This window comes from Rhyacophila brunnea, unplaced genomic scaffold (assembly GCF_057557595.1).
Source record: "Rhyacophila brunnea isolate RB1 unplaced genomic scaffold, BYU_Rbru_1.0 scaffold_1, whole genome shotgun sequence".
Lineage (NCBI taxonomy): Eukaryota > Metazoa > Arthropoda > Insecta > Trichoptera > Rhyacophilidae > Rhyacophila > Rhyacophila brunnea.
The window spans coordinates 20,491,083-20,518,781 of NW_028232751.1; the positions used below are offsets into that span (position 1 = coordinate 20,491,083).

The 27,699-nt window shown below is 35.0% G+C and overlaps 1 protein-coding gene across 1 annotated transcript; it reads left to right on the plus strand.

Annotated features, from left to right (window-relative positions):
* The first annotated feature begins 2,632 nt into the window (after positions 1 to 2,632).
* On the plus strand, positions 2,633 to 27,199 carry LOC147079570 (DNA (cytosine-5)-methyltransferase 1-like). Its single transcript, XM_085942081.1, is given in 9 exon segments — positions 2,633 to 2,852; positions 4,987 to 5,092; positions 5,965 to 6,322; positions 7,825 to 8,038; positions 13,362 to 15,173; positions 15,175 to 16,330; positions 19,263 to 19,443; positions 20,031 to 20,212; positions 26,985 to 27,199. Coding segments are annotated over 9 exon segments (4,146 nt in total). The 5' UTR covers positions 2,633 to 2,799; the 3' UTR covers positions 27,069 to 27,199.
* Positions 27,200 to 27,699: the final 500 nt, after the last annotated feature.

Below are 27,699 nucleotides of genomic sequence, written 5' to 3' on the forward strand. Positions count from 1 at the left end.
TAAATTCATATGAATAGTCTATAGGTAGATACAAGTTTGACATTCTGTCCACGTATTATGATGACGAAGAGTTTTGATTCTTGGAATAAAACATGCAGAGTTGTTCGAGTTAGATTTACCCAAGGGCCAAAACATCCTCCATGCAAATAACATCATATTAAAATGTAGTTTTTAAATAATAGTAGGTAATTTGGTTTTCAAAATCTATTGTTTATATTTCAGCCAAAATATATAGTACAGTGCACAAAATGTAGAATCGAGTGCGATGATGGCATCGCATGCACAAGTAAAATCACTGCCATTTGAATTGACACATTCAGTTCGGATGCGATGATCGCAGAAGTAAAATTGCCACTAAGTACCCACATGGGTAATTATTATTTTATTCCATCATGCATTACAATGAATAAATAATGTATTATTTTGACAATAAAATTGTTCAATAGTTTGTATAAAATAACACCAAAACATCTATTAACGAAAATTCCTTGATATTACCTAATAACGTGTCTTAAAGCAAATTAATATTAAATCCTTATTTCGCTGTACCTACCATCACACGTTACTAGAGTTCATTTACATTACTCATTTTTCATAAAATACACAGGTATGTCAAATTATTGATGCATTTTTAAATTAAAACATGTTGCAATATTTGAGTTCGACCCTGAAAAAAAAAGACAGAAGATGTCCGCCCCCTACGTTATATATAACGGTCAGAAGTAACATGAAATTACCACCCTTAGATTGCACTTCCCGCCAAAATAAAGATTGACCATTCCCTAAACACGCTTCAGGACCAGGAATCAATCTGCTGATATAATCAATGCATCAATGAAAAATAATAATATAATAATTATTGTTTCGGTACTTACGGGACTGCCATATCTTCTTTTTCTTCTTCTGCATCCGCCAGGATCTCTTCAGAGACATCATCATTCTTTGCTAAAAATAAAAATCCTCTTGTTCATTTTCACTGTATAAATAGGCATATTTTCTTATATAGATTCTTGTATAGATTATAATATTATCAACTATTAGGAAGTTTGATATCCATCTAGGTATATCGCTGCGTCGGTACAAGGGCACACTATTTGACAAAAACCTGTTTAGCTATCAAAGCTTTTGAATTAGAGAGTAATTATTACATATACTTGTTATTATTATCTATGTAAATATCCTAAAAAATGAATATTTTATCTAAAATTATTAAGAAGAACACTAAAATCCCTCCCATTTTTAAATTAATTGTATTTATCTAATAAAGTGTAGTATTGCACTAAAACCATTACATATGTATCTGGAAATATTATGGTTAAATAAATTTCTACAAAAATAGTGGTCTTTCCCAGAAATTTCAACTAATTTTCCATATTTTGTAATTCATAGCCGAAACTGCCATTTTGCAAAATAATGTACCCTTGTATTGAGGCAGTGAAATGGTTGGTGTCATTTTTTACAATGTATAAAAAACATATCCTGCTAATTTAATCAGGAATATAAATTTAAAAAGTTGCTTACTTGGAGGAATATTAGGAATTTTTTCGTTTTCCATCTTCAAATTTAAGTTTAAAGGTTTCTGAACTGTTTTAATTTAATTTATAACGAGAGCGGAATAGAAAGCCTTTTTTTTAAATTTTTCAAATGAAAGTCCGCCATCTTAGTTCTATAACATTGCCAGGTAAAAAATATTTTCAGTAAAAAATAAATATTTCCAAAACGAGGTAAGATTAATCCACACGATTCCAGTGTTATTTAGAAGAAATAACTATCTATTATAATAATTCTGTATAAAGATATATTTAAAAATAATCATAATGTCGGAACCCTCTTTAAAAGATAAATATAAAAATTCATACCAACTGGTACAGTCGAGTTATGGATCAATTAAAACTTTAAATATTTTCTGCCAAATTTGAAAGCTTTCATTAGGTATACGATTTGGTACTCTTTTTGTTGGGTTATCATCATATAATTTTTTTTTGTATTTCTTTTAGTAGCAATATTACTTTTTTTCGCGTATAGAGCTGTAATTACAGGCCTACAAACTTATCTGGAGAATGGCTAAAAATGGAACTATGAACTACCATAGAACGCCATATTGAAAAACGTCATTCAAATATCAAATTTTGCCAGTTACGAGTCGTGATTGGGTAGTTTTCAACAGTGGCTCTCCCATCTCATTTTCCAGATTAGTTTGAAGGATAGTAGGTCTGATTAATAATTATTATTGATAGCTTTTGAAAATATTGCTGGGGATACTCAATCGACTATTCCGCAGATGCTCCCTTCCTCCATTGAAGAGTCAAAAATTAAGTTCGAAAACAATAAGTCGTTCCGTTTGTGTGATTTCGAACCATCAGACTATTGATGAAAGAATAAAAAAATCAAGCATTGACAGTTACTATACCTTGGAAATATCGTTATGTTTTCGGATAATCTCAAAATGTTTTATTATTTACATGGAGATTTGAGTCGTGTAGTATCAAAAGTAGAACTGTGCATTATTTATCGTTTCGAGAAAATGAAGAAAAAAGTTTTGTTGGGTTTTTGAGTTTTAGTAGCTTAAAATATTTTTCTACTCCAAATTTGAAAGTCACATAGGTAAGTACTTATTTTTTGTGCTGTAGCCACACCGCCCACCCTAGACAATGGCCAACAATAATTTGGCGCCAATCATTATTATTTTGACACTTCAGTTTGGCAGTATGAAGTTTTGTTGTTCCTGTTATTTGTTTTGAGTGAATAGTGTTATAATACAAGCTTGACATTGGTATTACTACGAGTAGGGCTAATAAGATGGCTGATCCTGACGAAAACAGAAGTCCAAACGGAGAACCTGTATCAAAAAGGTATGTATGTGTTACGCCAAATGTGCGAAATTGACTATTACATGAAATGGGCTAAATTTTGGCTAATTCATGTAATAATCAAGCCTGTTGCCTTATTCATGAATTAGGTAAATTTTCTGCCCGGTACATGAATTCGCCAGGGCATGGAATTCTTAAACTGTCAACATGACAGTAGAAAAAGTAAATTTAATACGGATGGTTTTATTAGTTATAATTGGACAATATATAATATTATTATTAAGTTAGGTTGGGTTAGGTTAGGTTAGGTTTTGAAATTCTGAATTATTCAACTGAATGTCCATTAAGCCCATATTCCATTGGCAGATTGCGTCTGGCCCGATCGTCTGCCACGACTGTCAAACTCTATTCTCTATGGTTTTCAAGGATCGTGAGCGATCGGGTCGAAAGTGGAAAATTTTCTATTATCCGTCGTGTGATCCTTTCATTATCAAGCGAAGATTGCCGAAAGCGTACGAAAATAGCCGAATATGCGCCTGAGTCATGCAAACGGTCGTTCATTTCATTCTACTGGTCGATTTCAACTGAACAACTACAAGATGGCGAAAACTTAAAAAATATATATGGAGTATCACCGAGGACACAGTCCTCGTCGAATAAATACACGCCAAAGATATATACTCGCTACAATAAATTAGTCTTTGGATTATTCGATTTCGATATTCGAATTACTCAATTGGTTTGGAGATTCAAGCTCGCCCAGTTATTCATGATGTAAATTAACAATAAGTATACAAACTTTCTATAAATGTCAAACGGCCGCATAAATTTTAACAGATCTGATGCTCGCTAGGTTTGACAGCTGACAGCTCAGTTTTGTTGACGTAAAATTGCGCGGGAATGCGTTCAGTGTAGCCACCAATCTAAGAAATATATAGTTTTCACTCAACCTATATTTTTAATAATAGCAACACTAGTATTATTTTAACCAATCAAATCAAGGACGAACGAGATTGAATCGTTGCGTGTAATTGCAAATAGCTAGCGACGACGGTTGGCGTCGATCGTTGGATCGGGTTGGGTCTGTGCGCCTGCCAATGGAATATGGCCTTTATGAGGTTAGCTAACAAGTGTCAACAAACTATCTAAAACATACAATCGACCATTGCACGATCGATACCCAAGCACGAATCAAATCGCGAAAATACCTTTTAAAAAAATTCATCTGTAATCATATTATAGTTCTAGTTTTTTTGCGCATAGTAAATGGATATGAACGTCATTGTAGTTATTGATTGGTATATTTTTATATTATAATCAATGACATTTGACACATTTGGTTAGTTTGATTAGTTGCAAAAAACGCCACCGAAGCGCGACCATCTATTTTGACCATAGATAATATACGTACATTTTGACCAACCAATCTAATTTGTCCAATGCATGAGAACAAGGCAGAAAAATTACTGGCGAATTCACACACTCACCAGATATTTTGTCTAATTCATGAATAAGGCAACGGGCTTGCATTTTTCATGATTTAGGCAAAATTTAGCCCATTTCATGTAATAGTCAATTTCGCACATTCGGCGTAACATATGCACTATAATAATATACATCAATTCTTCGTTCTTATCATGTTTTTATGAAGTGACAGGTGTTTGAAGGCAGCCCAAACGTGCTGTCAGGAATAAGTGAAAAGTAATGTAATATCATGTCATGGTCAGTGACTGACACGCAGGCTCACGGCGACAATTGATACAAAAGCCGCTTGGTAAAAATGTGTAATTATGAGCAGATGCTATTGTCACAGGTTACATTTTAATATTATGTAGGTTGCATATCTTCTGAAAGTCACTTTTTATAGGCGTTTGAAGCCCCCCTATACCAGAAGTAAGTATACCATTCTTTTGAAAAGTGAATATTTCTCACACAGATAGTTGTTACGAGCATATGATGTTAATTGACCACAGTCATCACTAGAAAGACATTTACAGAATTCAAATCCAGACCGTACAAAAAGAGGCCAGCGCTGAATTTTACCGATCACTGGACTATCTTATAAAAATCTTTTGGGTTTGTCGAAATGCACAGGAATCATGTCCTACGGAACCTTGTGCTATGTTCCATAAGAACCTATGTTAATGTTTGAAGTATATTGTCTTAATTATTCCAGAAGGTCCCGGCGATCTGCCAACCAAACAAACGGTAAACAGCTGACAATTACTGAGATGTTCGGCAAGAAGAGACCAAGAGAAAACGAAGAATCCACAGAGGATGTGGTGAGTTGAGTGACTAAGCAAACGATTATTTAAGATTAAATGTTTACCTTCTCTTGTAAAGACATCATTTTAATTACGAGATTTTTGTAATCAGTTATAGAAAAAATAATATAGTGCAAAGTTGTAATACCAAATAACACATAAAAGCCTAAATCCTCCATTAATAATTCCTCTAATCGACAGAATTACTATGACAATATCAACAAACGCATTCTGTCAGTTGCAATCTGTCAAACAAAGACTCTGCCAAATTTAGCAATCGGTTCGTTAAACTTATGGTAGAGGGGCATTCGGTGTTCGGATTCGGCGAGATACTTATATACAAAATTTCCATGACGCAATCATACGTTACATATCCAAAATTATGCAATTAAATCATACATAACTTTGGATATTTTATAAATAGAATAATATTTTTTATCTATTATAGTTGGGTTAGGCAGGGCATAATGAATTTAAAAATATTAACCAACAATATGTGTAATATGTATTCCTAATCCAATGAAAATAAATAAGTATGAGTGAAAAATTGTGCACTATTTTGTTGTTCGCCCAAAATATTATGGTTTGGTTAACGCAGGGCTTAGTAGATTTTTAAAAACTAACTCACACCATCTGTAAATTGTAGTTCAATAAAAACAAATACCTATGACTAACAAAGTTTAATGTGCACTATTTATGGCGAATCTTAACAGCCTACCTCCACCCTTCCCTACTGTAAGCAGTGTCTGCCACTATTACACTGCAGGCACTTCAAAGTATATTGTTCCAATTATACTGATTATATGAAAATTTATCTGATAACTTCATTATTATTTTTTTACCACCGTGATATAAACGTAATAATAATGTTGTAATGTCTATATTTTTAGAGGGTGGTCAAGCCTAAAATAGAGAGCGAAGAACCTGTCATTGAATCTGAAAAGTGTGAACCGATGGACACCAAAGATGAGAAGGATGTCGAGGTCGTTGAAAGTGGAAACGAAAAACAAAACGACGACATGGAAATATCACTGACTGAAGAATCTAAAGACGTCCCCAAGTTAGAGGATATTTATGACAATGACAATCCGAAGACTGATGACAGCATACCGATTGTGGAGATCCAGCGTTGTAAGTCGTGCTTCCAAGTGCTGGACGACCCCGACACCAAGGTCTACCAGGGCCATCCTCAGAATGCGGTTGAAGAATTCATCGCTCTCACTGACGAAAAGCTCATACTGACATCGGGTGAGTACAACAAATTGACTGGTCCAAAGCTGTGGACAACTTCAGATGAAGTTAATATTTATTTACTAAAGAGAGACTGATGAGAGATGCGTCTACAGATTTATATTACATATTGCTCTGTTGCTTTACTGGGGGTGGTTAAGTTTGCCCATCATTTTCTTTATCATGTCCGATTTTCAATGGCTATGGAGTTAGCAAAAGCAGCACCATTTTCCTCATCTTGTAGGATCTCATTCAGTGGGTATTCATTGCATGAAAATAATATGTATGTTAATGATTCATGTTTTGTATTAATTTCGTATATTCATCAGAGAGCCTCTGTTTCATCACATTATATTGACTTGTGTGTGCTCTACCGTGGTTCTTAGCGTGTCCAGAAACTTATACGTATACAGTTCGCTGTATCACACTTCACCGTGAAATGTTGTATCAGAAATATATGGCCGTATATTAAAGACCGTCCAACCTTCTTTCAACCGTCTTTGGGTCGTACAGTACTGACATACAATTCATTACAGGAAGCCAGCAGCAAACAAATTTTAAAAATAGCCGATATACTGGATTATTTGTTACGTTAGGTTTTCATTCTTGAATTCATGTGGTCCACTTCGGGTGAAACGGTCAGAGACTTATAATGTATAATAATAATCACTATCCTAGAGTCAATCTACTGTTGGATGAAAGTTTCTACATCTTTCCACTTTTTTCGGTCCCTAGTTCATCACTGCCATGTATATTCGTTGGACTTAATGGGTTCATTGATCCAGTGGGTTGTAAGACGATGCCACGTAAAAGAAAGGCCCGCAGCAAAATAACCAAGTAGGCTGTAAAATCTAGTATCAAAACCAGCGGTGATATACCATATTCTCTCATTGTGATTCTTCAGCTAAAACTTGACTGAGTTTATAATAAGAATGACAACAGTGATTATTGCTTTCTCAAAGCCTAATACATAAGTTGATTATAAATCAATATGTATTTGAAAATACATACGTACATCCTTCGTTAGTGCGGCACCTGAGTCTGTATTTCGTTCACCATCAGCTATTAGATATCAGGTCCATTACTCGGGTGAGGGCCAACATCAGGGTTTTCACGTGTCATATGTCGGAATATTGCTTTTAGCTATGAAACATAAGTGTAGAATTTTACTGCGTCTTCTCAAATTAGTTACACTATTTCCTACTGCGCGACGGAAAGAGAAATCACGTCTTCTTTTTCTCTCACTCCTGTGGTAGGCCGTAAGTTATGCAATACGAATCAAGTGATAAAAGTGATTAAAATAGCTTTCACGGAAGCTGATCATGGAAATAAAGATAGAAGTATGTAACGCTTCCCCTTCAAAATCTCAATGAAATCATATATTACAACTGAATGTGTATGCTTTTTGTGTACCTGTCTGTGGACATAATATAGTGTGATCGATCAAAATTGTGAAACTCTTTCATGAATTTTTACAGATATATTATACTTCCTATTTTTAACATTTAGTTACATTTTAGGCGATGACGGCGACATAATGGAAAGGCCAGTGATGAACCTGACCGGTTTCTCTATTTACGATGTTGAGGGCCATGTTTGTCCCATCGATGGAGATTTAATTGAGAGCGATGTCATGTTGTATGCGTCTGGTTATCTTAAAAGTATTTGCTGTGATACGACAGACATAGACGCAGATTGTGTTCCTGTCAAAGACATTGGCCCTATCCACGAATGGTGAGTAACCAATTATTTGGACAATTATGTATTAATTATAGAGCAAACGAGGCTATTCTTTCATATTATTTAAAATCCAAAAAGAGCTACATGTGATAAAACTGATAAATATATCACTTTATGTATTCAGGCAGTTAATTATTACAATAAGTTAACCGTCTGAACTGTCAAAAAGTGCTATTTTTTAACAGCCCTCGCTCTTGGCCGTGTTAACTTTTAGAGCAAGATAGAGTACGTTAATTTTACATATTGAGAATTGTGATGAAAATCCGATCCGTTTTGAAAAATAATTATGTCACTGCCGCCGCCTTAATTTATAATTCACCTCGAGCTGTCAAATATCGAGTGGCTATGTTGATATGTTTGACGTTCCATACAAAAAAATTTCGTTCACGCATATCCGCCAGCCAAAATTTTCGCCGTATTATGAATTTACCAATTATTGTAGATAACTATCGATAACCGCCTTCTGTATGGAATGCCTTCCGTGATAATTTGAACAAATGAAAATGACTGAAACGTGCTAAAGTTTCTTTAAATGTGTTTAACTGTCAATTCATGGTGTAAATGCATTGTATTAATAATTTTAGTAAAACACAATTTTTTGTGCTGAATATACTTTTTTTATATTAAATAATTGTACCGGTTTCGTCCCCTTAGTAATTTTCAAGGGATTCTTGCCAAAATGGGGTTAATACATACCTAACTGTAAAGGTTTCTTGCGGTACTATCTTCTAACAAAGTTTGACAAACAAGTTGCTGTACATATCCAATCGAAGTCAATTTTATTTATTTACACGAGCGAACATTACAAATTACAGATTCAAGACCTTCATAAGATGTCATGGAAAATATAAAGAAAAAATAGTAACTAAATAAAAGAATATACAGAACTAAATTATTAAATTTTATGTGAATGGGAGTACGAGTTAGCTGAGTGGACTCTTAATTTATTAAACAATGTCCATCTGACTCTCTCTCACATAAGTGGAACATTAAACTCAAACAAAAATCTCTTATTTTATACTAGAACATCAAACCTCAAACAAAAATCTCTTATTTTAGACTACAGTGTGTAAGCATACTTACGAGGTAGGCAGTTGTTTAAATCCACGGATAGTATCCATACAGCTTCAAGCACTGGCGGCCTTAAGCCCGAAAACAGGGTAGGTGAATTTCGAATATATTATTTTGATTTGCCTTTTCGTTGTATACTTAAAAGACGTATTGCAAATTGGCTTTTTATACATTATAGAAGAAGTGCTAGAAATTGTTATAGGTAGGTACTTACCCTTAAAAAATGTCCATTTTTCACATTGCCAACCCAAGGTGAAGTCTTTACTGAGCCTTTTTTAAAGAGGCACCTAGAGGAAAAATACGAAGCTTGCGATTTGAGATTTTTTTTTGATAATTTATAATTTCAACTGTATTAATGAATAAATAAGTATCTGAAAATATCAAAATGGAATATATTTTTTATTTTAAGTCAAAGATAAACTTAAATCGTAAAAAATGTAATAAAATGTGAATTTATTGAATCGGACCGCACCCTATTATTACATATATTTTAGGGTCATATTTATTATTAAAATTTAGTTTATTAAGTTTTCTAAGCATCACCTAAGCGATTTTTGACTAATTCATAGTTTTAATATTTTTTATATCTATTTTAAAAAGATCGATTTTTATAAAATATATGAATGTGTATAACTTGAAATCCTTTTTATTTATATCAAATCAAACTTTAATATTGGAACCATACATAAATAAAATTTGATATGAACTTTAAACTTAAACTTAAAAACACTTAAAATAAAAATATTTTTCTTTTTAATGTTTTCAGATACATATTTATTAATTACTTAATACAGTTGAAATTGTAAATTACCAAAAAAAATCTCAAATTGCAAGCATCGTATCTTTCCGCTAGGTGCCTCTTTAAAAACGGCTCAGTAAAGGCATTACCTTAACCGAAATTGCACCAATTTAGGTCAAAAACAAACTTTGTGTGTCTATTTATATACCTAATAACTGTACCTAATACTATTTAAGTACGAGGGTGGGTCAATAATTCCTTAGAAAAAAGCATTAAAACAGTTTTTATTTTTGTATTTTTTTTTATTTCTCAACATAATCTCCTTGGAGCTCAATACACTTGGTTAGACTTTCTCAATTTTTTTTAAACCATCAGAAAAATAAGTTTTCGGAAGGTCCTCAAAATAAGCATTTGTCCGATCGATGACTTCTTCATTTGAAAAAAAACGTTGACCACTTAGCCATTTTTTTAAGTTTGGGAAAAGGAAAAAGTCACTGGGGGCTAAATCTGGCGAATACGGTGGGTGGTCGACCAATTCGAACTTCAATTCTTCAATTTTAGCCATTGATCGTAAACATGTGTGAACACGGGCATTGTCCTGATGAAAGAGGATTTTTTTCCTGTTTAAATGAGGCCGTTTTTCTTCAATTTTGTTTTTTAGCTGGTCCAATAAAGATGCATAATAATCCCCTGTTATTGTTTTTCCTTTTTCCAAATAGTCAACGAAAATAATTCCACGTGCATCCCAAAATAGAGTAGCCATAACCTTACCAGCTGATTTTACGGTTTTCGCCTTCTTTGGACATGGTTCGCCTTTCGCAATCCACTGCTTTGACTGTTCTTTCGTCTCGGGAGTATAGTGGTGTATCCATGTTTCATCTACAGTCACAAAGCGACGAAAAAATTCATCCGGATTGCGTTGCATGAACGACAACAGGGCTTTAGAGGCCACCACCCTAATTCGAACTTCAATTCTTCAATTTTAGCCATTGATCGTAAACATGTGTGAACACGGGCATTGTCCTGATGAAAGAGGATTTTTTTCCTGTTTAAATGGGGCCGTTTTTCTTCAATTTTGTTTTTTAGCTGGTCCAATAAAGATGCATAATAATCCCCTGTTATTGTTTTTCCTTTTTCCAAATAGTCAACGAAAATAATTCCACGTGCATCCCAAAATAGAGTAGCCATAACCTTACCAGCTGATTTTACGGTTTTCGCCTTCTTTGGACATGGTTCGCCTTTCGCAATCCACTGCTTTGACTGTTCTTTCGTCTCGGGAGTATAGTGGTGTATCCATGTTTCATCTACAGTCACAAAGCGACGAAAAAATTCATCCGGATTGCGTTGCATGAACGACAACAGGGCTTTAGAGGCCACCACCCTATTGCGTTTATTGTCGACTGTGAGCAAACGCGGCACCCATGCCCAATTTGTCATGTAAAATAGAAATGACGCTACCTTTTGAGATCCCTGTAACCTCAATTATCTCACTCAACTTTAATCTTCTGTCACTTAACACCATATCGTGGATTTTATTGATCATTTCTGGTGTAGTCACCTCTACACGACGTCCTGAGCGTGGTTCATCCTTTGTTGATGTACGACCACGTTTAAATTCATTTAACCAGTTATAAATAGTTGCAAGTGAAGGAGCAGATGTGCCGTGAACTAAATCCAACTCATTTTTTATTTCCTTTGCTGTTAACCCTTTTATATTAAAATGTTTAATAACAGCTCTAAACTCAATTTTCTCCATTTTTGTAAACAAGCAAATTTTTTTTTAAATGTACGAGAAACACACAACAACCCGACCAATCTGATTGAAACTTCGCAGCATACTGAATCGGTAGTGCCGCTGCATGAAAACAAACCGCTTAAAGTACTAGTCGCGCCACCTGTCGGCTTTTCTAAGGACTTATTGACCCACCCTCGTACATAAGATTAAAATAATCAAACACATTTAATAAAAACTCCATTATAATACCTAGTGTTATGGACTGGCGGGATCATTTACATATAAACACTTTTTATATTTCCACTGATCTTATTAGAGGGTAATTTTTATGATTAATATAGCAGATAATATTTTAATCGGTAACTTTTATACAATGGTTTAATACAGAGAATGCAGTCGATGGGTTTTACTCAAAGCTTGGATTTAAACTGAACTACAATTAATAACATATGAAACTTTCAGACAACAATGGTCAGTTTGAAATAAGCGATAACAAATAAGAATAAAAAGGTTTGCCGCTCAAATGAGACCTTGAAACCAGAGAACAAAACTCGTTGAGTAGTATGACGTTTTATATGATTCTGTTTCATTTGAAAAGTGTATAGCCATCTCGTTTTCAGCAATTACCAAAATTTTGTGTATGTGAGCAATAAAATAATATGAAAAAAAAGGCTTGTTTTGTGCTTTCTCTCCGTCTCACATATGGAAAATGAGAGAGAAAGAAATATTAAGAAATATGAATCTCGGCATTCTCTCATTTAACCCAGACAGCGAACGACTGTGAGAGTTGAGATATGTGTGTGTCTATGGTGGTTAGACACATACGTACATATAAATTAGCGTGCGTCACATTACAATCGCTCGCCAAAACGGAAAAAGTCATAGGATAATAATATATAGGAGATAATTGACATTGTACTATGTATATAGATTGTAAGATATTTATTTTTGGAGGGTCATTGACCATTTGACCTAAAGAAGAAGAGAGAAGTCTCTTTGACGAATAAATATATATTTTTATCAATCGGTGCTCACCAGTGGAGAGCGATTGTTGTCTTGCTCAGGTCTGCATTACATACTATCACCGGCCTTCTTGCGCTCTTAGGCAGAGATGGCAGACCGTGATAATGTCATGGCCAAGAAGCGGGGGTGGGGGACAGAAACGCACGGTGTATTTTGTCAAGGCTGGTTTATTTTATCGTATTTGCGATTTGGCGGGCTGCAGACGTGGTGTCGCGGGCTTGGGTGCTGGGGGTTCGCGTCCGAGGCGATGCTCGCTGTCCGGCGTCCGATGGGAGAGGATCGGGGCTAGCAGCTTGGCGTGCTGCCGATGTGGTCCTTTGTTTCCTGGAGATGCTTGAGAAGTCTGCCGACGCGGTCCTTTTGGTGGGAGATGTCTCTTGGCTTTGCGTCCGAGGCGAGCAGAGACGATGCTGGCTGTCCGGCGGCCAATCGAAGAGAGACATGCTTTTCGCGCGTGTTCAACCGTCAGATTCGGCGTCATCACGCTCTCGATCGCGAACCTCCCTGTTTTACCGACAGATTCTAGTGGCGGCGCGAGCGGCCGTTTTCGGCAGACTGCGCCTGCATTTTGGCGGGAGCGCGAACGAATTTGAATTCGGATTTGAGGGGGCAGGCTCTGCTCGGCCGAGAACCGCGAAGAGTGGACGTAGGCTGTGGTGTTCTGGGAAAGTTGATGGTTCGGTCCTCCCTTTGAGGTAGTCTCCTGTGGGAGACTTCCATCTGGTATCAATACTGTTATTAATTTTCAGGTATATCCATGGCTTTGATGCCGGTGATCAGAATTGCATCACTCTATCCACTGCATATGCGGAATACAACCTCAAGAGTCCCAGTGCAGAGTACACTCATGTCATGGACAACCTCTACGAGAAGATAGGAATCAGCAAAGTCACCATTGAGTATCTGGAAGAGTACCATTACCTACAACCGACATACGAAAATTTACTCTATGTCATTAAAGAAAGCCCTGTTTCTACAACTAATGATAAAGTGATGACTGAAGAGATGCTTCACAAGCACGCCAAATTCATTTGCGAGCAAGTTGTCAATTTGGAAGTAGTTGACGATGAAGACCCTTCGTTGGCAACACTGCCTTGTATTAGGGAACTGATTAAGCTATTCGGAATTAAATTCGGGCGGAGAGTTAGCAAAGCAAAGATACATTACAAGAAGAAAACCGCTACGCCTGGGTGGACTAAAGCTACGACAACCGCTTTAGTGAGAAATACTTTTGAGAAATTCTTTACGGAGCAGTTGGATAAAGAGGTGGAGAAGGATTTAGTCATCAGAAGAAAGCGGTGCGGAGTTTGTGATGCGTGTCAGTTGCCCGATTGCGGACAATGCAATGCGTGCAAAGCCATGTCTAAATACGGTGGATCGGGTAAGACTAAAAAAGCATGCATACAACGGAACTGTCCCAATATGGCTGTCGAACAGGCGGAGGAATCGGAACCGGAAGATGAGGATGAGTTATTGGAAACAGATAATAAAGACAAAGCTAAAGACAATATCCCTGTTAAGTTCACAGGCGCCGGAGTCAAGAATATCTGCTGGATAGGAGAACCAGTTAAAACTGAACTGAAGAAGACTTATTATGAAAGTGTTGCCATTGATAATTTCGTTGTGAAGAAAGGCGATTTTGTAATGGTCGAGACTCTGTCACCCAATGTACCGTATTTAATTATGAAGATAATATGCATGTGGAAAGATACTATGAATATTCGAGCTGGATACTTCCATGCTCAGACATTCACCCGAGCGCGCGATACTGTCTTGGGGGAGATCAGTGATCCGCGGGAATTTTTTTTATCAGACAAGTGCTGCAACGGTGCACCGTTGTCTTCCATCATCCGAGTCGCTAACGTTATCAAGAAAGAAGTCAGCGTGGATTGGTTCGATCTCGGTAACAAAGATTTTAAAGACGATATGGATGAATACGATGAGAAGTCGTTCTTCTATCAGAAAATATACGACAAAGTTACGGCTGGATTTGAAGATCTACCGTTTGATCCACCGTGTAAGAATGAGTCCAGAATACATAGATATTGCCCGTCTTGTGTTAGGAAAATCAACGTACATCTTCATAACAATCCCACTGTCGTTGATAAAGTCGTAGATTCAAAGTTAAATATCCCTAATCGTCACGAGTGGACTGTCGTTCGCTGGAGGGGGTTTGATTACAAATGAGGCGAAGCCGTATTCCTCTTGCCAGAAACTTTCAGATTTAAGAATTACCAAGCTAGTAATATTGAAAAGAAATGCAAGCCCGAAAAGGTCGATGAATCGATCTACACAGAGTATTACAGAAAGAGCGATTCGAACATGCGAGGATCCAATACGGACACAAAGAAACCTTTTTGTGTCGGATACATTGACGCTGTTCTGGACAAAGAAGACGGACCTATCGTTATTACGCAGAATATGTATTTGAGACTTAACATTATGTATCGACCGGAGAATACTTGTAAAGCGAACCCTCACGAAGACGATCTCAATTTGTTATATTGGTCTGACAGACAGATTGAAGTCTCGTTTTCGAAAGTCATAGGACAATTTACCGACGGATATTACAGCATTGGAATGGTCTTTGCAAGATTTAAACAGGTTCTATTTTAAACGAGCTTTCGATAATCAGACTGAAAAGATAACAAATGTTCCAGAATGCGCCGTAGGTGTGGGAAATCCCGGCAATAAAAAGCCCAAATCAAAAGGCAAAGGTAAAGGAAAGTGTAGTGTCTCCGTGAGTGAACCTGAAGAAGTTAAAGTGAGACCGCTGAGAGCTCTCGATGTCTTCGCTGGCTGTGGAGGATTATCAGAAGGTCTGCATCAAGCCGGCATCGTTACCAGTTGTTGGGCCATCGAACAGATGTCGAACGCGGCCAGAGCTTTCCAGCTCAATAACCCGAAATGTACTGTGTACACTGAAGACTGTAACGCTTTATTGAAAAGCGCCATGGAAGGCGGCAGTCACAGTGCCGAAGGATTACCTTTGCCGGCTCGAGGAGAAGTCGAGCTCCTTTGCGGAGGTCCTCCATGCCAGGGTTTCTCCGGAATGAATCGTTTCAACTCGCGCGAGTATTCTAACTTTAAAAACTCCCTCGTGGCGACATACCTCTCGTACTGTGACTATTACCGTCCAAAATATTTCATTCTCGAAAATGTCCGCAATTTTGCCGCTTTCAAAAAAGGTATGGTGCTAAAAATGATGCTGCGTTGTCTGTTACAAATCGGATATCAGTGTTCGTTTGGCGTTTTGCAAGCGGGAAATTATGGAGTTCCACAAACACGACGTCGTCTCATCATATTAGCTGCCGCTCCCGGATATAAACTTCCTCTCTTCCCGGAACCGACTCATGTATTCAGCCGGAGAGCTTGCAACTTGTCCGTCGTCATAGATGGAAAGCGATACTACTCCACCTGCGCTTGGGATCTCTCAGCCCCTAGAAGAACGTGCACCATTCGAGACGCCATGAGCGACTTGCCTATCATTTCTAACGGGGCGTTCAAGCCCGAAATGGACTACGGAACCACTCCTCAATCTCACTTCCAGAGGATAATGAGAATGAAAGGCGATTCAATGAGACTGCGAGATCACATCTGCAAGAATATGGCGCCGCTAATTCAAGCCAGGATCAGCAGAATTCCGACGGCTCATGGTTCTGATTGGAAAGATCTTCCTAACATTGCTGTGACCTTAGCTGATGGTACCCGATCGAAGGTTTGTATTTAATTCCCTTTATTGACATGGGCCTCATACCGTGAAGATACAATACACCTATGTGACCTATGAAGAATAGAGTTTTTAAGTCATAATTTTTTAGTTTTCATTTTTAAATTACTATCCAGCATGTGAAAATTTCTACTCTGGAATCAACGTCATACCACTTACATGAGTCATTTGTGATGAATATGACCTACTATTGGACAAACATTTCGCGAAGTAATATTAATTAAGACTATAATAATATGTTAAAGTGTTATAGTCGACTGTTCCGAAGATGAGTTTATAAATAGCCTGAAATAATTGTCAACGTAAATGATTCAATTACAGTAGAATTAACAAATATAACTTTGTTTCAACACCATTATAATGGATCACCACAGACCACAGAAAGCCAAATGTACAAATAGTTGTACCGAGAATTGATGTTTTTCGACTTATTAACATGTTCACGGGATACACGGAAATTCCAAATTTTTAAACTTCATGTTACTACGACTCCCTTAAAAAAATATCTAATCTCGGCGCCTCCCCACCCCCCCTTTTATTTCATTAAATAATACAGACATCTTTTTAAAAAGTCAACAATGTACTAAGCAAATATGAAAAAAAAATATAAAAATAAACAAGGTTTTTCTTGCGATGAATGTGCTTGTTTATTAGCACAATCAATCCAAATTCATCATCGTTCATTGACAAATGGATTCTATCATGGGTCCCACATCCTGAAGCGGGCCCCCAGGCCAGGATCTTTGGCGGGCCTATCTACTTATCGCTGAGGTTAAGGGCAGTGTGGTGCCCTAATGTAGTGTTTCCTAAATTATACACGGGAGTTATCATTTAAATATATCAATATCAGGTATCACATCAAATTGCAACGCACAACCACATATTTAAAATATTTAATAGTCCTGAAACAAAGCACCGCCGCAGGCGACTTTTATTATTATTAATGAAATAGTGTGAAAAGTGCATTAGCAAACTAACCAAGAATTCAGTAAATAGATTTTTGTTTGCTTCAATATATCTACCTGGCGTAATAATCATTTAAAATTGGAAACATGGCGAACTTATTTTTTGCAAAGCTCCAATTTTTTATGAATGCCTTCACTTTGTCTTTTTAGATCAGTGAATGCATTAGTGGTCCTTGCATTGATTTATTCACTCAATTTTTTTTAAATTTCAATCAAATAGACAAGTTTTTGCATTTTTGAAATTTGCCTCAAATTTCAACATTGTGATTTGACCCATTTATTTCATTTTTTCACGAGATAGCCAGCGCGCTTCACAATAGTATTGAAGTCAGGTATTATAAAATTAGTCTCCATATTTTCAGACAGGTTTCCAAACAACCTTTTATAGGACTGTTTTTTTATGTAGTTTATAACTAGCGGCCGTTTTATAAACTATGCATTTGCAAACTGAAAATCTGTGGCTACATTAATTGTGTTAAACTTTTTGCACCTCCCAGTTTGGAAATCGCTGCTGTAGAATATGCAATTATTTATGTTATATTTATCGAATTTTAAAGTAAATCAAAAAATAATACAGTCGAACTTGGTTATTACGATCTCGGACATAGCGATGACACCGCGGAAGTCCTGGTAGGGAGGGGAGTCGGGGCCGCACAGCCCGATCCAACCTCCGCACTCAACTCTCCGGTCGACCTGACGTTAATGACGCCCGTTAATAAAGGTCAACGGCTTTTATTATTAATTATGGTTCAAAAAAGTTACATACACAACACAACACACAGGACACAATTATTAAGTTTTACACAGTTTATAAAGTTACAGGCACATTCGTGATTAAAGGTCGGTCTAAAGTTTGCAGAATATTAATTAAATTTTCACGAGTAGGTTCATTTATATTTTTATTCGCAGTGATCGCACGGCTACTTTATTATTTATGGAAGAGTTATCTAAGTTAATTTCTCGATTTTTAAATTATCTAGACACCTCTGGGCGCCTTGAAAGGGGTCCTCCATACACGTAGAAACGTGGAGGTATCAACGAGATCTCGGATGTAATGAGGAAATATTCGTTGACATTTTGGTTTATGATTTTCTCCATACATTATTTAATCACTGTTATAACGAGCAACTTATCGGATATACCGAGCTAAAATACTGTTAGTGTGTTGATTGTTTAAAAACATTTCGACCCTAAGCAATTAAATCCGATCGGACAGAATGCCGTCAGGGTCAGATTACGTTTATGACACTAGTTAAGTGTCTAAGTACCTACCTAAATGGTGTTTTCGCCGAAAATAGTGAAAAAGTATCCACGCATATGGTTGAAAAATCCAAGGTTTGTGAAGTCCGTAGGTACCTACCAGCGTTCATTACAATAAACAACTTCATTTGTAGTTATGAATGCCATGCTTGTTTCGGGGATTTTTACGGTGAACATATATATATATATAGGTATATATCAGTCGCGAGGGGTGGAGGTAGGCAGTTAAGATTCAACATAAATATTGCACACTAAACTTCTAAATACGTTTGACTGACAAAGTTTAGTCTGCATTATTTATATTGTATCTTAACCCTTTTCCACTGATATATAAAATAAAATAAAGTGGCAGCATAGAACTGGGACCAAGAAGAGTGGAGGGAGCTTGGGGAGACCTTCATCGAGCATTGGATCGACCCCAGCTGATAATGATGAAAATAAACATCTTTCTTTCGAAAGAATGATTGATATTGGTTTATTCATGCAATGTTATGAAAACAATTGACAATTTTTTTTGTTTCACTCATGTGCCCTCTTAATATTGCTATTGTGTAGCTGACTTCATGGTAGTTAAATTGACAGTAATATTAGTTCTGTACGATTTTTTCGCAAATGTCAATCTATATGCTGCAGTGATGTAATTATGTACTTGCCTAAAATATTGTGATTAATGAAACATTACGTTTGGTTTGTAGGTATTGCAATATAGGCACCATGACCTGAAGAATGGCCGTGGAGTCAATGGTACACTTTGGGGCGTCTGCGCATGTTCAGCGAAAAAAAACTGAACTTTGGAAGACAAACAGGACAACACGTTGATCCCCTGGTGTCTTCCGCATACCGGCAATCGACACAACCATTGGGCGGGACTGTATGGTAAGATTCTTTCAGTATACTCTAGTCTTTGTGTAGGCAAGGGAGAGAACTATAATCTATGTATTTCGACAGAATCTTATTAAATGTTTTCATACATTTTGAATCCTATTCGGGCTGCAGCAGAGGCCAGAGGAGGAGGTACAACTGAGGAGGAGGAGGTGACTGACAACGTTTAGTGTGCACTATTTATGTGGGATCTTAGCAGCCTACCTCCACCCTTCGCCACTGGAAGGCACTCGGCAGACTCTGTAGATATTTTTTGCATTTTATGGCCTGACCGTTAATTAAGTAAGCTAAAACTGGCTTCAAAGTCTATGGCGGCTGGGTTTCGCACTTCCATTTCTTTCTTACAATTTTTTTAGAAATCATGTTTGGAATTCTAAGCAAAGCACTTTTTTATGTGGAATGATTGTTAACCATTCACCCAATCCATTGTATCCTTACACTGAATCAAACACTAATTGACCCATGGCTTCAAAGACTACCGCTTTACTAAATCAGCTACGATGGTGCATCACTAATGCCATACATATGATTAGACATACATATTATATTAAAATTATTGTTTTTCAACCGTATTAATCTAGGCCGTGTATCATGGGATGGATACTTCAGCACAACAGTGACAGATCCTGAGCCGATGGGCAAGCAGGGCCGAATTCTTCACCCGGAACAAGACCGCGTCGTGTCAGTGAGAGAGTGCTCTAGATCGCAAGGATTTCCCGATTCCTATGTATTCGCAGGCAGTATACAAGACAAACATCGACAGGTAAAAATCCATTTTATGCTCCGCTTTACATTATGCTAGCATAATGGCCTGGTCTGGCTGTCATCTTGTTTTTCTGTGATGCTTTTTATTTAGATTTTGGGTGGGAATTAATCACACATCGCGTTGGTCAAAATTCTCAAACATTTAGAAGTTTTCACATAAACTAAATAATAGCATACAAAAGTAACATAAGTATCACATTTTAAAAATATAGCCTGTGAAGAAGAAAACGGTACAATATTTCACTAATGTCACTATACATGGTTGGCTATGGTCACGTCATTGTGCGAGTGAATTTAGGTGGACGTTGTTTTATAAGTTTTTAAGATAGGGTCTATCAAAGTTCACTCTGTGTGCTTCCATCTACTTTTATTTTGTTATTTTTGTTATTTACTTTATTTCTTTTCTTATTTTATTTCTTATTGTATTATTGACTCACACTTCTCTGTATTTTTTTTTTTAAATTATTAACACTTATTTTATGTCATGTCGTGAACGCTTTGAATTTATAATTTGTTATGTTCATTATATGTAAAATAAATAAATTTGATTTGACGTTTTAATACTTCAGATCTGTCAAAATAAAGTATCTGTTATTAATATAAATAAAGTTACTGTAGAAATTGTTCTTTTAATAGCCACATCAATAAAATAGAATATATTATGAGAATTTGGATGGTTAAGGTGATTCATCAGTGAAACGCCAAATAATTTTCTACCATAGGCGCGACGAAATTTTGCACTCGCTCCCATTCTGAGTGAGCATGTAGAGCTGGAAGGACGTCATTTTACTTCGTGATGGCGACGGCCGTAATAATTCCTAAATCGTGTAAAGATGACTTAAAACGTTACCGATTTACTTTAAAAAGAAAACATGTCAATGAATATATTATTATTGTCACTGATAAAACAATAAACAGAACATTAAATGGACACATGTTGGATTTATAAGACAAATAATATTTGGTTTGACATGCCTCATTTGCACCCGCGACCCGCAAACCGCGCATCGCCTAGCGACGATCTTTTTAGACCGTGTCTCAACTAATGCATGGCCTTAAGGTGATGTCTCTAGGTAAAGTTGTTATCGAAAAATAGCTAGAAAAGTTTATTAATCGGTAAATATATATTCAAAAGTAATGAGAAAAATAAAATAAAAAATTAAGATGTATCGTGGAGTTCTATATACCAAAAATACGTGTCAAATTCGGTACATTTCTATCGGGTGGTAAGAATGAATGACATAAGATTTATTATCAAAATTACGATAAAAATGTACGTAAATCTATTACCTAGGGAAACGCTAAACGTTAATTGGAATTTATTATATCCTTATATCTTTTTTTTCAAATTTAAAAAACATCGATTTAGAGGTTAGAAAGCATGCAATTAAAATCGAAACATCTCGGTTCAGACTTAAATTATCGCAAAAAACGATTAGCGTTTCTATTAAAAATATTATTTAATAATTTTTAGGCTAGTTATTTAAATTTAATCTTGTATTTTTGTATATTAACGAATCGATTGTAAATAAAATGAATATTTGACAAGACTTTATCGACATATGCTGCTAGCTAACGCGGAAATAAATCGAACTATTTTTGAAACAGTACTTGCATAGATTAAAAAATACATACACACACACATACATTGAAAATAAAGGTTCGCCAGGTACGAAGACAAAAACTGTGTTAATTCTGCTGTCAATAATTTTTGTTTGCGATATTGGAGCATATGTCAATGGACTACATATATCAACCTCCACTTTCTGAAATAGTGTTGTGTAATTATTTCAGATATTTATTACTGTTTTGACGTACCTACCTTTTATAAAGCGATTTTAAAATAAATATAGTTTCATAATAATATAAAGAAAGCATACGAGCGAAAATGCCTAAGATACTTCTGACACACATCAAATTTAATCTTTGTCTAGTAACTGTACAATTTATCCATATTTATGTTAAGTGTTTAAAATGTTATAAGTAAAAAAAAAATCGTCTATTCACGTGGTAGTCGCGAAAATTATGAACAATATACAATGTTAAAAATAATAAGAATTGTTAAAATTTCTAGTCACAATATTATTCAAAGACAAATTAACCCGATCAAAACAGCCTCGACAAACTTCCACTTCACTAACTTTTGTTCTATATGTTTATCCTGGATACAGCGGCAAACACATTTTGAAAATAGCCGATATACTGGATTATTTGTTAGTTTGGGTTAGTTTAAGTTAGATTAGGTAATCCTAACAAATAATCCAGTATATAGGCTATTTTCAAAATGTCTTTGCCGCTGTATCCAGGATAACCGACTTGTACCCTAATTTTAATTACATACATACTATTGTACTATATTTGGGCCATCAAACGTTCATTCCTGTCTACGGCCTTAAAATTATTATCTACGTGCCTATATAACTGTATGCCGTCCTGTCAAAAAGTGGAGGTTGATAATTTAGTATGTAGAAAATAGAAGTTATTATTAGTCTCCATAAAATATAGGGTAAACAATTCAGTGAATGAACACATAAGAGGTGAATTTGAAAATAAATTAAATTAAAAACGATTAAATGAACTAAGAAAATTATAACAATAGGTAGGTACAATAAATTGTGTATAACCGTGGTATTACTAATTTTATGCCGTGATGCTTTGATAGTTGAACTTTTCATAATATTTGGATCACTATTTAGTTGCTCATTTATCTGCTACATCATAAAGTCGTAAATATTGTTTTTTTATGAAGCAATCATAAATACAAAAAATTAAGATCTACTTTTCAATCATAGTAGATACCTAGGAATATGGTATAGGTGTTGATAATTTTTAATTATTTATTCGAGATCTTCAGGGAATTACAAAAGTCCACACCTAGAAACCACTGGGCCAATAAGGTTTCTTTTTATATCTCCAAATCCATTTCACTTACACATTTATAGGTAAAATAAATAAAACTATCTTTTATTTTATCTTGCACTGTTCTTTAAAATCGACATTAGATTTTTTCAAAGAAATATCGTTCTGTCTTTTTCTTAGAATATTATGTAATCAGTGGTGCACTTACTTCAAATTCTAAATTTTTTTCTTACGTTTTACAATTTTTTTTTTAATTTGTCACTTATTTTGTCCTTGGGTTTGCTTATCAAGATTTGTTCGCATGTTTATTTACGTTTTTTCTTACCTCCAACTTCTTTTTTATTCAATTCGTTGCGTGTCTTACTTTATTCTTATCTCAGATATAGTTAGTTAGTTAATACAAACCGTCCACTCTGTGGAGGCCCATATGAACCCATTAGGATCGGACATGGTTGAAACGAAATGAATTGGGATGTCTATATAATATCGACATTGTCATAATTATAACTACAGTCGAACTCGGTTATTACAATCTCGGACATAGCGAAATCTCGGATGTAATGAGGAAACAGTCGTTGACATTTGGTATATGATTTTCTCCGTACATTTTTATTCACTGTTATAACGAGATACTTATCGGATATACCGAGCTAAAATACTGGTAATGTGTTGATCGTTTAAAGACATTTCGACCCTAAGCAATAAAATCCGATCGGACAGGATGCCGCCGGGGACAGATTACGTTTATGACACTAGTTAAGTGTCTAATTGTTGTTTTCGCCGACAATAAAAATACCTATTCTCTGATATAACGAGTACCGCTTATAACGAGCACATTCAGCCGGTCCAACCTTCCTAGTAATAACCAAGTACAACTGTATATTCCTTATTTTGTTTAATAATAATTCGAATGGCATTTGTTTTGCTATTCATTTCATATCATTCTTTTATTCCACCTCTAGTAGAAATTCGATGTAATTGTCAATTGTACAAGATTAAACCCAATCTTATAAACATTTGTACTTAAATGTTCATTTACTACTATAAATGAATTTTACTGTAGAAAAATATTTATATTAATTCGTATTGACAACGTAAAAAAATCTGGTTCATTGACTGGACAGGATACCCTTGTATTGCCACTGTAAAAAAAACTACGGTAAACAAAATGTAAAAATCATAAACACTTTAAATCAAATCAAATAGATATGTTAGAATTGTAAATATTTTATGGGGAAAATATTAATAGTAAATATTTTTACATAGGTAAGTAAATATATAATAAATTTAAATGCATTTTTATCAAGCTTATGATTTTTAATATGTGGCGACACACAATATTTTATTTTATATTTTATTGCCATCTGGTTGCGATCGACGAAAGTTTTTAGTAACACATTTTTAGAAATTCATGGTAGATGCCTGTAGATGCCTTTAGATGGCGTTGAAGTCACATTTGATCGTAAATTGAGGCAAAGAATTCGCCTTAATATATTTTTGAAGACATACAAAATACCATTTATATGCTCTATCTGTATATTAATTATTACATAACCTTTCATCAAATTAATCATTTATTTTAAAATGAGTTTGTTCATAGACTTATATACAGGGGCTCCTCGTTATCCAAGGGTAATTGGGATTTAAAAATAGAGTATACACTTCATAATTTTGCACTCCGGCTCTAGTATGAAAATGATATACATAATATCGTCTCTGTTCTGGCAGAACACACTAACTGGAGTATACTAGTTTTGAGTAATTTGACTTTTGAAGTTAAAATGTTTGAAATGGTCTATCATGTGAGTTTATTAAGTAATCGTAAAAAGGATGACTTGAAAATAAAAACTGTTTATTTATTAAGAAGGTTTCCAGACGGTTAAGTTTGAAATATGGAACATTTTGGTATAACTAACTCAATATGTCATTTTTTCGAATTAGTGTCTTCTGCCAGAACAGTGACGATATATTCTAAAATTTTTATTTTACATATTAAATATCTATTTATTTATTAATTAAGTACTACATATTATATTAATACAAGTGAATATCATTTTGATCTAATTTTATGCAAGGTAATCAGGCAGAGAGGCGTATCAGTAATAGTATATTATAGTAAAGAGTGCAAATGTCAAAACGTATACTCTTTCTCTTGAAGCGAATCCACTTAAAATGGGGTCCAAAATTACTTAGTAAATGGGTTTGATTGGGATACCTTTAGAAAAGAAAAAAAACGTGAACAAGTCAGAAATAGCATAGGAGTGTGGTATTGAAAGATTGAAAGTGACAGTCGATAACTGTGACCTATTTTGGTTGTGTTTTTATAGTTTTTTTTTTTGCATTTTCCTGCAAATTCGAAACTGCGGGAACTCGGATAATGACAACCTCCTGTACTATATCTGAATATAATATTATGTATTCTCATGTTAAAATATTCATTTAATTAATTTAACCGGAAAGGAGAACAAAATATATTTTCTGTCGATACACCTATTCATTTTTGAGTGTTACAATAATCTATTGAAAAATGAGAACTATTTCTTTCCATAGTTAAAATCTACTATTTGACAGCTGTGTCGATCATTTGTGAAACTGTCCATTTCCGTTATGAAATTGATTTTTTTAACACATTGATCGCCAACTAGTCTTACATAAAATAGTTAAAAAATGTTTATTTGTTTCTAAGGTATTATTTGATAGGTTATGAAAGAATATAATGTTTTTTTTTTCATTTTGATGAGTTTTTTACGTAAATATTGGTTTTTATGATGTGCCGGCCCCATGTTTCCGCCAGGGCACCAACAGGTTAAATTGTTATATTGCGCCGGGCCGGCCATTTCGCTAGTCACCTGTCCATATGTGTTGACGAGAGCATGATGCCATTTCGAGGTCAAATTATATTCAGATATTATTATAAACGAAAGGCACAAATATGGAATAAAAGTTTTCAATTTGTGTATCACATATATTTCAATATACGTATATAATATAATCATTTTTGTAATACTATTTTTTTATAATTTACATAATTTTTATTACGTTTTTATTAGGTTGTATTCTTGTTTGTCCGGTGGTTGTTTATCCAGCACAAATCTTGCAATCGATTTTTAACTAACTTACCGACTAGCTATACATTTGAAACATTTAGAATATATCAGAAGACGATGCCAATGCATTCTTTTAACACTTTTAGCCATCTTTAAGTAGAATTGAATTCATTTTCAGTTAATTCTGTTTTGTATGAAAAGTTATTTCGGAAGAAATCCGTAAAAAGTAAAACACTATTATTGGTTGCTAGGGGGGGTCTGGAGTCCTAGCAACTAAATTATTAATATATACATGCGTTACTATGGAAATCAATATGAAATGTCAAAATGACATTTCAGTATTCTATATTTATTCAGTATTGCTATCAAGTACAAATTTTTTTGATCGTTTAAGCTAGTTAAGTCAAGTTTATATGATTCAACAGAAAATTTAAAAACGTATAATCTCTTCAATTTTCATTTTTATATCAATAAAAACACATTTACGATTTAAAAGGAAAACTTTTTTTTTCATTACTTACATTCTTTACATTAGTGATGAGCCTATCTTTAATTACTTTGAAGGAATATTCTCAGGCCAAGCTGCAGTAACATACAGAAGAGCCGTGCCGGCCACCTCATATAGAATAATACACAGTGCGCGTACCCGCCGGCGCTGAAAATCAACTCAAACGTATCTCTTCCTTGCCGGTCACTGGTGACCCCCACGGCTTTCTTGGACTAACCCAGTGCCGGCCGATCAAAGTGTTAAATGTTGTCAACACATTGTGAAAAAAATATTCCCCTTTAGATTAGTACTGACTTACGTGGTAATGAAGCGTTTATGTTATTTATATTAAAGTAAATAATTATTTATTTTTACAGATTGGTAATGCGGTGCCCCCACCACTTGGAGCAGCATTGGGGCGTGAAATTAAAATCGCTCTCATGAACAAAGGAAAACCATAAATTTTCAATCGTCGCTATACTTACTGTGCAATACGTAGATAGTTAATTAATTTTAATCATTGTCAATACAGCCCTTTGTGATCCTTGGCAGCCATATCTTCAATCCGCTGTGAATTCCAGTTATTTCTTACCTTCGAGAATGCTGGTTTTCTTTCTGCAAAGTGTTATGACCTCAGCCTACCAAGATATGTTGAATTGACTGCAACTGTACGTCGGTCTATGGCCCATATGCTTATTCATAGTTAACATCCATATAACATCAAGCGGTTGAAATTAGCCGTTTATAAATATACCACATAAGCGTGACATTTGATGGTTTTGTCAAGATAATATCGTCGTTGAAACTAGAAAATTGTGTAACTCCAAAAATGCTACTTTACAGGAGAGACAAAAAACAGTTTAATTCTGTCAATAATATATTTAAATAAAATAAAACACAGAGAATATTACAAATAGTTGAAGAAACATAAAACGAATATAAAATTTTGAAAAAATACTCAAAATGTCATTAAAACTGGAGATACACATTTTTCGCAACTTAAAATGCGCATTTCTAAGGAGATACACATATTTCTTATAGTGGGTACATTATTAAACATAAACTTCTTAAAAGATTTTTTATTACGAAACT